The sequence below is a fragment of the Mustela lutreola genome, chromosome 3, assembly GCF_030435805.1.
Source record: "Mustela lutreola isolate mMusLut2 chromosome 3, mMusLut2.pri, whole genome shotgun sequence".
NCBI classification, from domain to species: domain Eukaryota; kingdom Metazoa; phylum Chordata; class Mammalia; order Carnivora; family Mustelidae; genus Mustela; species Mustela lutreola.
The window spans coordinates 146133910-146145773 of NC_081292.1; the positions used below are offsets into that span (position 1 = coordinate 146133910).

The following is an 11864-nucleotide window of genomic DNA, read 5'->3' on the forward strand; positions in this document are numbered from 1 at the left end:
GTTGGGCACTGGAAATACAATGCCAAATAAAACAGAATGAGTCCCAGGAGAGAAATCATCAGGAAAAGCAATATATAAAGATCAGGCAGAAAGAGAGAAGTCCATAAAGGAGTTTAAGAAAAAGTTACCAGAAAGAAAAACCAAAAGAGTAAGGTGTCGCTGAAGTTAAGAGAATTTTCTAGAAGGAGGACGTCAACAATGCTTAATGCTTCCAAGAAGTTAAGTACGATAAGAGCTGGAAAGTACACATTGGCTTTAGCAACAAGGATGACATGTTTTCCAAGCAGGGACACTCTTCATAGAATGATGGGGAAAGCTTGATTGGTATGGACTGAGGACTGAACGGTAGGTGAGGAAATGGAGACAGAGCACAGACAACCCTTTCAATAAATCTTATCATAAAAAGAAGGAAAGAAGATAAAAATCTGGAGAGGAACAAAAATAGAGGCCTAGCAAGGTGTCTCCTTGACTCTTCCTACTCTCCCAAGATGGGGTGGGGAAGGATATGTTGATTGATGAGAAGCAATTATTAGAGAGGGGTATGTCCAAGATACAGGCAAAAGGAAAACAATCAAGAGAAGCATCTCTGAGAGGCAGGATGGGAATCCAAGCACACGATGAAGAGTTGGTCTGTCCTACCACACATTTGACTTTAGTAAGCAGGTGGCTGAGCCGATTTCGATTTACTCTGTTAGGAAGGAGGCAAGATAGTCAGTCACTGAGAGTGGGTAGTGAGGATGGAGATGTGAGAAGAATGGAGATTAGATCAGCTCTACTGAGAACAAGGACTGAGAGGGAAAACAGGAAGAACTGCTGAGCAGGTCAGAGCCCACTCTGTTCAGGTTGGAGATGATGGGCAGTTCTCTGTGAAATGCAGTGAATGAATGCTGCCTTAGGTGTTTAGCCTTAGGGCTGAAAAAAAAAAAAAAGCTACCAGATAAAGAATGAAGATGCTAGCGTTCTTGATATCATGAGAGTCAAGGTCCCATGGTAACAGGATCAGGCAGAGGAGGGCAGAGAAAGACCACAGGCTTCCACCTCCCACGGAAGCTGCTAATGAGGGAAGGAAGAGGAAATCTACCATTTAGCCGCCCAGCGCTTATCTCTTTGTTATTGCTTGACGTCAATAAAGAATAGCTTCTAATGAGGGCTCCCCATGCCTGTGTCAGGCCCTCCTGCTCAGCATTATGGCACACTGTGGTTTGGCCTCCTCAAAAGCCCGCTTCATTATTCAATACTTGTTAATGATCGTTTCAAACTGGGAAGATTGACAGGTGAAGAAATAAGAACGTTGTCAAATCTTGCTAACAATGAGTTTGAGTTATTCATCTAATAGTTTCTTCAGATGAAATGACAGCCTTACTGGCAATGACAATTTTCTTTTTCTTTTAAGAATGTTTTGGGTTGTGGGGGTGCGGCCTGCATTTTCATAGGGAGGCTTCATCTTTTGGGGAAGATACCGACTATTTCAGAGCTTTCCAATTTGGAACCCATACTGTATGAGGTGTGCGAGATAATCTAGCATATCTCCAACATTATTTGTGTTCCTTTCTGCCTAGACAAGCTTACTCTGATTTAACATCCTGAGTTGACACTGGTGCCTACCCATGGACAGTTATGGGTTCTGGAGGGACAGTGGGGATCTTAGAATGTAAGAAGCTGATATGGGCCCTCACAAATGTCTTCCCTTTCAGTGTCCCGAGATGCGTGGCCATCCGCATGTGTCTGGGGAGCGGGGATTTGCAGATTTATCATCTAGCTTTAATTAGGTTACACACACAAAATTAACAAGTGTCTCAAAAAGACTTCTGAGATGTAGACTGACATTAGTACTACTGATGTAAGCACAAGAAAAAGCCACAAGAAAATGTCAGAGCTGACACCTTCCCCTGCCACTGGTTATGAGTGTGTCATCACCCACAGGAAAAGGCAAAAACTGGGATGGTCTGATGAAATCTGAAAAGGAGTTAACCAAAAAGTTGAAAATTATCAAGAAATATGAATTTACATTTACTACGGTGAAGGCTGAACCTTGCCCTGGTGTAAATTTTGCCTGGAAGTGTCACTCGGTGATCACGTGAAGACGTCATGATTAGCTAATCACTTAAAATATTATTTCATGCCTCAAGTACTTTTTTGTGTTTTATAATGTTCATAGCACATTAGTATAACATATAAAGTGCTACAGATGGTACACAAATTGGTAAAGTACATGATAATTCATTATATATACATACAGTTTTTACTTACTTGCACTGAGAGATATTTACTAGGGTCCCTATGGAAAAATCTGGAGACCCTTGGTCTAATTTATCATCTGTCAATAATACCTTTTTAAAAATATATGTGGACCAGGGATGATTTAGAATCCCTCTCAGGCTCTGCCACATATCAGCTCTGCAGAAACCCCACACAGAGCACAAAGTCAGCCAGTTCTCTTGTATTCATAGCTCAGAGTAGAAGATTCAACCCTCTCCAAGCCACATGCACACAGCTGGTCATGACAGGTTACCTTTTGCTTCTCCTTCTTCGTCACAGTTTGCTTGGAGCTTTCTACAAGATGGGAAAGTGCCTCATGCTTCTTGGTACTAACCATTAATTTCTTCTTGGCCTAGAGTCAAAAACATACAAAAAGCAAAAAGGGATGAGAAACTGATATCAAGAGAAAAACTCTTCTGTTCTGGAACAAGTCATGTTCAGGTGCTGGCTTAAACAATTGTGTAATTTTAGTTCTTCGTTTCTGCCCTCACCTCAAAATCTGCTTGGAATATCACAGAGGCTAACATTTTGTGCTGAAACCACTGGATATTTTTCATTATATTGAGTACACTCAAGAGGGTTATGCATTTCTCCAAATCACAAAGGCCCCCAAGCCTCCAAAACATTGTTCGAGCTAGCATCATGAAGGGAATAGCTTTACCATAAGAACATCACAGCAGACATGGAAGACCACCTGCATCATTCTTTTAAATCAACCTGGGCCACAACTGAGGTTGTTTTAAGATGCTCTCTTAAAACTTACAGAAAAAGGGCGATTTTGCATCTGATGCAAAGGCTTCAGAGGTGGGTGTTTGCCTGGCATTTTGTGAAATGGCCTGTACTGGTGTGGGGAGTAGGAGCGCGGGTGGGCTGGGAAGGTAGAAGCACATTCAACATCCTCCTACTCTGTTGGTCCCTCAAACCTCAAAGTGGGTTATCATCGAGGTGGTCAGTTCCTATTCTACACAGTTTCAACCAAGAAGATGATGTTCCAGGGGCACCTGGGTGGCTCAGTGGGTTAAAGCCTCTGCCTTCAACTCAGGTCATGATCCCAGTGTCCTGGGATTGAGCCCCACATCAGGCTCTCTGCTCGGCAGGGAGCCTGCTTCCACCGTGCCCCCCGCCTGCCTTTCTGCCTACTTGTGATCTCTGTCTGACAAATAAATAAATAAATAAAATGTTTTGTTTTGTTTTAAGATTTTCTTTATTTATTTGACAGACAGAGATCACAAGCAGGCAGAGAGGCAGGCAGAGAGAGAGGACAAGGAGGCTCCCTGCTGAGCAGAGAGCCTGATGCGGGGCTCGATCCCAGGACCCTGGGATCATGATCCAAGCTGAAGGCAGAGGCTTTAACCCACTGAGTCACCCAGGCGCCCCAATAAAATGTTTAAAAAAAAAAAAAAGATGATGTTCCAGAGATACAATGAGAAGACAGAAATTGTTTTGAGTTGGATTCAGCCTGTTCAGGAACTGGATTGATTGAAAGACTGTTTAACTTTGCACGTCAAAATCACAAGGACTGCAAAACCAGATAATGTAGCAAAAAGTTCAGTTCCCTCTCTCTTTAGGAATTGGAGGCAAAGCCTTCCAAATGTCTCTCAACCTCTGAAACCTTGGCAAAAGGGAATTCAGGAAACAGGATGCTCACTAACCCTCTTTCTCTGCCTCCAGTTAGTCCCATGCCTGCGAAGAAAGGAGAGCATGAGGGAAGAGTTTTGGATCCTTTTAGGCTTCCATTTCTGTCTCCCCAATAGAGTGCACTTCATTACTGACATGCTGCAACACTTCAGTTGTAACTGGAGAGAAAATCATTAGAGCTCAGGAATTTTATGTTTTCTAATTTCTCTGTCACTCTTCATAAAAAAATAAAATCATTTTATTTAGAAAAATTACTTGGTGGAAAATGGGAAATAATAAAAGATACTTTTTTTTTCTTGAAAGCAATTATGGCTGCTGGGTATAGTTTCTCTCTTTTGGTTTGTTATACTGGAATTTCTGTGAAAGCTGAATATTTAGAGAATGGATTTTTAAAAACAAATTCTGCTTGGGGTGCCTGGGTGGCTCAGTCAGTTAAGCACCTGACTCTTGATCTCAGCTCAGGTCTTGATCTCAGGGTTGTGAGTTCAAGCCCCACATTGGGCTCCACACTAGGCGTGGAACCAACTTAAAATATAAATAAATAAAAATTAAAAAACCAAATTCTGTTTAAGAAATCTCACAAAATCAAGAGCAAAACTAAAACCAAATTACTGGACTCTGATTAAACATTTATTATAAAAGTGATTCTCATGAGCATTCTTTTACCAATACTACTAGTGGGTGTAGAAATCCATTTATCTCAAACATTTCTTTTTTTTAAGATTCTATTTTTTTTATTTGACAGGGAGAAAGACAGTGAGAGAGGGAACACAAGTAGGGAGAGTGGGAAAAGGGAAAACAGGCTTCCCACTGAGCAGGGAACCCAATATGGGGCTCGATCCCAGGACCCTGGGATCATGACCTGAGCCTAAGGCAGACACTGAATGAATGAGCCACCCAGGCGCCCCTCAAACATTTCCTATTAATTTCTTTGGTCTTATGGAATCTTTGATTTCAGCAGGAGCTTCAAAGGCAACAGTGAGGACTGAGTTGAGCTCCCTATTTTTGAGGGATCTCTCTGGTTATTTGCTGCTAGCAGCTATCTACCGGGGAAAGTTCTCTTTGGGTATGGATACTCTGAAGATGAAAAGGGAGTTCAGCTTTTGGACCACAAGTCCTCTCAAAGTGGATCCCTGGGTTTTCTTAACAGATTTCCTCTCCACTGGTTTCTAGTTCTTTCAACTTGAATTCCTCCTAAACTGGATTGTTCTAGAATTATCTTCTCTACATATATATGGGTTCCATCTGTTATTCTCTCTGCGTAAGAACTTGCATTGATGTGCTCTAAATTCTCACACCAGATCATAATTCTTCTCCCTAGAATTCATTTACTGTTTCCTGCACATATGTTATCTAGCCAACTACATTTTAAATTACTTACAAATAGGAATCATGCCCTAGTAGAGTGTGGAATACAGGAAGTGGACCATATACATCTGTGGAATCAATATATGTATTCCCCCCTACATATGGCTATTCATCCCTCACAGTACTCCTCTCACTAGTGAGACAGAGATCATGAATGCCCTCCCACAAATGATATATCCAAAACTCAGAGTGTATTTGTCACTTACCTTAAGCTACAGATTATACAGAGAGGCAGTCAGTGTAGTGGGATGGGTAAGAGCCATGACTCTGGAACCCAACAATGTAACAATTCTCGGTTCAACAATTAACCAGCTTTAGGAAGATTATTTACCTCCCTATGTCTCAGTTTCCCCACCCATCTGTCAAACAGGATATACCACATTGGTTTGGTTTTGCGGGGGAGGGGGTGCGTGTGTGTGTGTTGCAGTGACTGAATATAGAAATATATAGCATTTGGCACATGATAAATGTTATGTTAGCTATAACTAGTAAACATATTTTGAGCCTTGGTCTTCTATTGATTTAGTTGAAAGATATATCTATAGAGTAATTCAGGTGAGGAAACATTTTTCTCTTCGGTTAGCACCTAGAAATACTAACACAAAAACACAGAATCACATTCGTACAAAAGCAGAAAGGTTCAGTCCTAAAAACTGAGTTTACATAAAAGACATTCATTTGAATACTTGCCTTGATTTGTTGATTCCAGTTGCCAATGACAAGATTTGCTGCCTTTTCAACTTCGTTATCAAGCTGCGAACAGAAAAAAAGAAAAATGATTTTTTTTTCGGTCTTTCTGTTGATTCATGGTGCTGGCTTATGAATTCTGGCATATTCACTATCACTACCCATTGGAATTTCAGGATCCTACAGTGGAGTGGACATGTATCCTGAGAAGAGCAGCTGAACTATCTTTTCCCCATGTCAAAACCTCTTGACAGGATTTAGCTTGAATGTATTTGGTAAAATAACTATTTCTGCATATAAACTAAGTAACTACACAAAAAATTGTAAAAACACCAGTGCATGTGATCTGCCCGGAGCGGGTCTTGGATAGTTTGGTGTCCCTTTCTGTCCCAGCACATCTTTAGCTCAGCATCATTCCATGTGGTCCAAACTTTAGCACGTCGACAATCCCTAACAGTCCTGGTAGTGCTAATTTTACCAAGTGTCTCATTGCCCCCGAAATGAACACTGTTGCAATTTCAAAGATATTGAATTATTAATCATAATTAACTTTTCTTCTGTCCTTGAACAGCCAAAGGGATGGTAACAGTAATGATCCAAATGCGTCTAGACAACAACCCAAGGAGAACAGATTTAACTAAGGGGAAGACTTCTTTTTCTTGGACCATAGATGTTTCTTCCCAAGCCCACAGATCAGCCATGACTCAATCGCACTGAGATCTAACAATGCTGTTCTTTTATTTAGTTCAGCTGATTAAATTTGGAATACAATTTATTGTAACAAATACAATGAAAATAATTTCGTGCATGATGTCACTTTTGACTATGTGAAATATGGAACCAGTTCACTTTAAAAATAATTTTCATCCCCCTCCCCTTTTTTTTAACTAGGGTCCACACCCAGTGTGGGGCTTGAACTCATGACAATGAGATCAGGAGTCCCATGCTCTACCAACTAAGCTAGCCAGGCACCCTGAAGAAAAGAATTCTCATCTTTTATCTTCTGTGACTGAGTGGGTTGGGGTGGTAGGGGTGCAGTGGGGAGGGGCAATGCTGAATAAAGGCTATGAAATCAGACCAGGGATCATGCTGTTAATTATCCAAAGCACTAAGATAATGATCGAGTCACTGTGCCTAATTTATGGTAAGTACTAAAGAAATGCTAGTGATTATCATATTATTATGGGGTATGAAAATATTTTGTAATTAATGAAATATAGACTGGTGTTTGGTTTTTATTAAGTTGGTTTGCCAAGGTAGAAGATTATATTGCTTAGTGATCATTTTTGTGTAAATTTCCCGCATTACCCCAGCCCTCAGTAGAACCTCCACTGTGGTAAAAACACATATACGTCCACACAAACATCAATTCCATTTCCTGACTCAGTTTAATGAATTTGAATAAAAATGCTTTGTATCATTTCTCTTCCATCAGGTTTTTATAGATCCCCCATCTTACTAACTTACTACCTTTAGGACCTCCTTTATCTGGCTGTGGTCATTTGAACCCACCCCTAGCCAGCACCGCTTCCTTTCACAAGGGCCACCAATGACTGTCTCTGAACTTCTAACTTGCACCTGGCCTTGAACCAATTCTGATCATGACCTCACCCTTATCAGAGTTGAGCAGCATTTATTAAACACCCCTTTATGTCGCCTGAAAATAGATTTTAAAGTGCTTAATGACTGTATGATACACAAAGAAAAAGAAGCACAGATTTCCTTCCTTTCTGGAAGGAAAAGGATACAGGAAGACCAGAGAATATGCTAGACAAGAGGACCAGATGCTCCTGAAAGAATATAGGTTTTTTTTTTCCTTTTTCCAATTTTAAGAGTATTTGAGGACTCTATTATTGCCTTTACCCAATCCCAAACTGTTAAGCACACACACAAAAAATCTTTTTAAGAATTGTGTTTATAATTCTTCTGTTTACAGAAGGAATATCTAGTCATTGAAATACAATATAAAATATAAAATAAATATAAAATATATAAATAAATATATAAAATATATAAATATAAAATAAATATAAAATACAATATAAAAATATAAAAATTATGAGATAAAAATAACCTCAAACACCACTATCTAGAAATAATTCTTACTAACATTTTTGGGAGGTTCCTTCAGATTTTTTTTTCTATTCATATATACATATTTTACTTTACAAAATTGAGATCATTTTTATTTCACACTATATAGTGAAAAAATTTCCATGTCATTCATTTTTTTCTGTAATAAGATTTTAATGGTTGCATAATATTCCATTGCTTGAATTTACCATAATTTATTTTTGGATGATGAAGAGGTTTCTAGTTTTTCACTATGACAAACAATGCTTTAGCAAACACCTTTGTACATAGATCTTGAGCTCTTGTTTCTTTTAATGACAGATGCCTGAAAGCTAGCATCATTTTCGATCACCTTTCATTTCTCGGATCAAAGACAGAAATCCTGCTTTAAGAGAGATTTGACTCACTGATTTTCTCTTCTTTTCATGTATACTCAGGACTTGATGAGTTGGTTTTATTGCTTCCAACTCAATTGCTTTGCCAAGTTTTCTAGAAATAGAACATAAAAGACACACAAGCATAGTATTAGGATTTATATCTACTTTCCAAATTGTTTTCTGGGGAAATAAAACGGTGTGTTCCAGTCTGCCTATTCAGGGCAAGTTTGAAGCAGGATCTTCATGGCATGCCCACTTTAAGTTTTTATGCTTCCCCCTGGGGTTGGGGTAAGTGGTGGAGAGGGGAGTGGGAGTGGGAAGCGGGGAGTAGGGGCAACACCACTCACTGATGCAGGTCTGCCGCTGATTTCATGCCCTCTGAGACCCAGGTCCAGGCACTGACGAGACAGCTGGGGGCAAAACAGGAGAGCACAAGAGTGGGTGTCATGTTCCCGGTAAAGTCTGAGCAATACAGCCTCACGTCTGATTCATTCAACAACTGCTCTCATTTTCCTAATCTTATTTCACTGTGTCAATGGGATTTAATTCTGCCAATTTATTGATTTGCACTGTAATCATTACATAGACAGCCTTTTCTCCGTCATTTTCCATTTCAATTTTCATCTTCCATTTCACGTCTGTAGAAAATCAGGGACGTAAAGTAGCCAAGGGTGAGCAGGCATTTAGAACAGGCGGGAGATTGTGGGCTGGGTAGGGGGAGAGAGGCCTCAAGACCACCTTTTCAGGATCCTCATTTCACCAGTGGGCACACCGAGCTAGGCTCAGAAAAGTTAAATGGCATAGGACCCAAGAGCCCTGGGACGTCCCCCATGCTGCTCTTGGGTTTGGGGTCCAGCTACTGCTCCCTGCTGGTTTTTAAGACCACAGCTCAGACATTTTGTCGTCTTACAAGCAGTGTCTCCATTTAGCAAAAGGAGAGCACTGCCCTCCCCCTCATGGCACATGGTGGGGGTTAAGAAGTGTGATGCTATTTTTTCCCACAGAAAGGGGAGAGCTCACCGCAGCCCATATCACTGGCCTTCAGAAGTCAGAAGGATAAGCTCAATTGGATCCATAAACCTCAGGGACAGAAGTGTGTGTAGACTCTGCTGGAGGGGTGGGGACAGATATGTGCCCCTGCTGAAATCAGGATGGTGCAATGTTTTGCCTCCAAGTGACTTAGGCTGCACCCTATAGTCAGAGAATTACATAGCTAGACCAGAGGATGCTAGATTTTCTGCATATCCAAAGCCAGGCATAAAGCCAGAGACTAGAGACTACTTAGTATAGACCTCCAGTTATAGAAAATTGCAAAAAAGCCCCAAATGAATCTGTATCAATAATAAGTAGATCAGTGGTCGCTTAGGTGGGGAAAGGACAGCAAACAGGTATGAGGAATCTTTTGATGTGATGAAAATGTCTATGTTTCTATTTTAGTGGGGCTACATCTATAGTATACACCTACATACACTAGATACATATATAGTATACACCTATAGACACTATATACAGATATAGTATATGCCTATCAGAATCGACCAAACCATATACTTAAGGAGGGCGCTTTTTGTTCCATGTAAATTAAATTTCCATGGAATTGATTTTTTTTTTTAAGATTTTACTTATTTAGTTGACAAAAAGAGACACAGTGAGAGAGGGAACACAAGCAGGGGGAGTGGAAGAGGGAGAAGCAGGCTTCCCACCAAGTGGGGAGCCCCATGTGGGCCTTGATCTCAGGACCCTGGGATCATGACCCGAGCCAAAAGCAGATGCTTGACTGACTGAGCCACCCAGGTATCCCAGAGTTGATTTTTTAAACAGGAACTCAGACACCCTTTGGAAAAGAGAATCTGACATTTGCTCCTCAGAGGAACTGAGCAGCAGAGCTGGAAGCCTAGAACTTCAGCCTCAGAGGGGTCTCTGTTTCCTATGTGACCTTAGAAAGATCACATGAGTTCTCCGACCCTCAGGTAATTGGTCTCTTAAAATAGAAATAATTCAGGTTACCTACACAACACAGATTTGGGGTATAGGTAATAGTCTGGTTAATGTTTATTATTAAATATCATTGTGCTAATCTTCGTTAACTGAACATTCTGGACATGCCAACTCTCTGGGAGCATCTACGCCAGATGCTGGGATTTCAATACATAAGACCCATACCGCCGCACCCTTAGCCCTCTCATTCCTTAGGGGGTAATTAGACTCAAAGTCATAATGAACTCCATGCCAGATATTAAACACACTACTTGTATTATCTCATTTAATCCTCACAGCAATTATATGAGATAGGTTCTATTTGCATTTTAAATACACACTGAGAGGTAAAATAAATGGCCCTGATTCACCCACCTGATAAAGGGTAGAGGTAGAATTTAAATCTGGGCAGTGTCAATAAAGTCTATACTCAACCATTTGGCCATACCGGCTGCTTCACAGTCTACTAAAATACTCTCCTAAAAGTCAAGCTCAAAGCCAAACAGTCACAAAGCCATTATTTGCTTTTACAGAGGATGCCTTCTAAGAAGTAAGATTGTGAGCTCCAGAAGGCTTCTTTCTGTCCCTCTCTCTCTCACCATCCAAGAGGTCTTTGCCGTGCACCTACCAGCTAGGGGTGACATCTGCAAGCATTGGTCAAGAATCTTGGTAACCAATTATCATTAATGGACCATTTTTATAATCTCTTTTAGAATATCCAGTATCTTTCCTCTCTCCCCCAAAAGAAAAAAATCAACTTTATTCCAAAACAGATTAAGGAAAATGCAAACCACCAGTTTTTCAGGACCCAACGAACTAATCTCCACATACAAGATCTCATATAATCTACACCTCCCCCGTCCAGACTTGCACACCCATGCACCAGGCAACTCATATCAGTACTCCATCTAACTTAGGAGGAAATCAAGGCACAGGGAGGCCAGGTTACTTGTCGGAGGTCATGGAGTCGAGATAAAGCGGGATTCACTCTCCTTGACTCCAAGACCTTCCAACTTAACGGCACTCCTTCCAAAGGAACATATCATCACTGAGGCTTCTTATGAATATGGGCTTACAAATCACAAGGACACCGGATTAGCCCAGTTCTGACACTTATTATCTGTGTCACTGGGGCAAGTTTCTTAAAACTCTCCAAGCCTCAAGACCTGGTCTGTAACTGGGACAATAATAAGACTTGCTAAGGGTTGTTGAGAGGCTTAAAGGGGAGTATCTGTGAAGTACTTAACGCCATGCCTGGCACACAGTAAGTGCCCAAGAAATCATAAGCCAGGCTGAACGCTGCGCACCTGTCACATTTCTAAGAGGAAGCTGGCCTCGAACATATGTCACTTATTACAACTCTTATGAATGATTTTACCTTACCTGTTTCATATACTTACTTTTTTTTCGTGCTCTGTAATGTTTTGCTTAGTTTGATTACCAGTTTCTGAAGTCCTTTGGCATAGTTAATCTCTAAGTTTGCCC

The 11864-nt window shown here is 40.7% G+C and overlaps 1 protein-coding gene across 2 annotated transcripts in view; it reads right to left on the minus strand.

Moving 5' to 3' along the window:
• The window catches only part of NOSTRIN (nitric oxide synthase trafficking), a 56906-nt gene that overhangs the window by 23389 nt on the left and 21653 nt on the right, over window positions 1-11864 (minus strand). The window contains exons 3-7 of one of the 2 annotated variants that reach the window (XM_059167112.1): window positions 11780-11863; window positions 8750-8812; window positions 8433-8514; window positions 5956-6018; window positions 2513-2611 (exon numbers count right to left, since the gene is read on the minus strand). In XM_059167112.1, coding sequence (XP_059023095.1) covers window positions 2513-2611; window positions 5956-6018; window positions 8433-8514; window positions 8750-8812; window positions 11780-11863 — 391 coding nt within the window. The remainder of the gene's footprint in view (window positions 1-2512; window positions 2612-5955; window positions 6019-8432; window positions 8515-8749; window positions 8813-11779; window position 11864) is intronic. The other variant, XM_059167113.1, reaches the window with a different exon arrangement.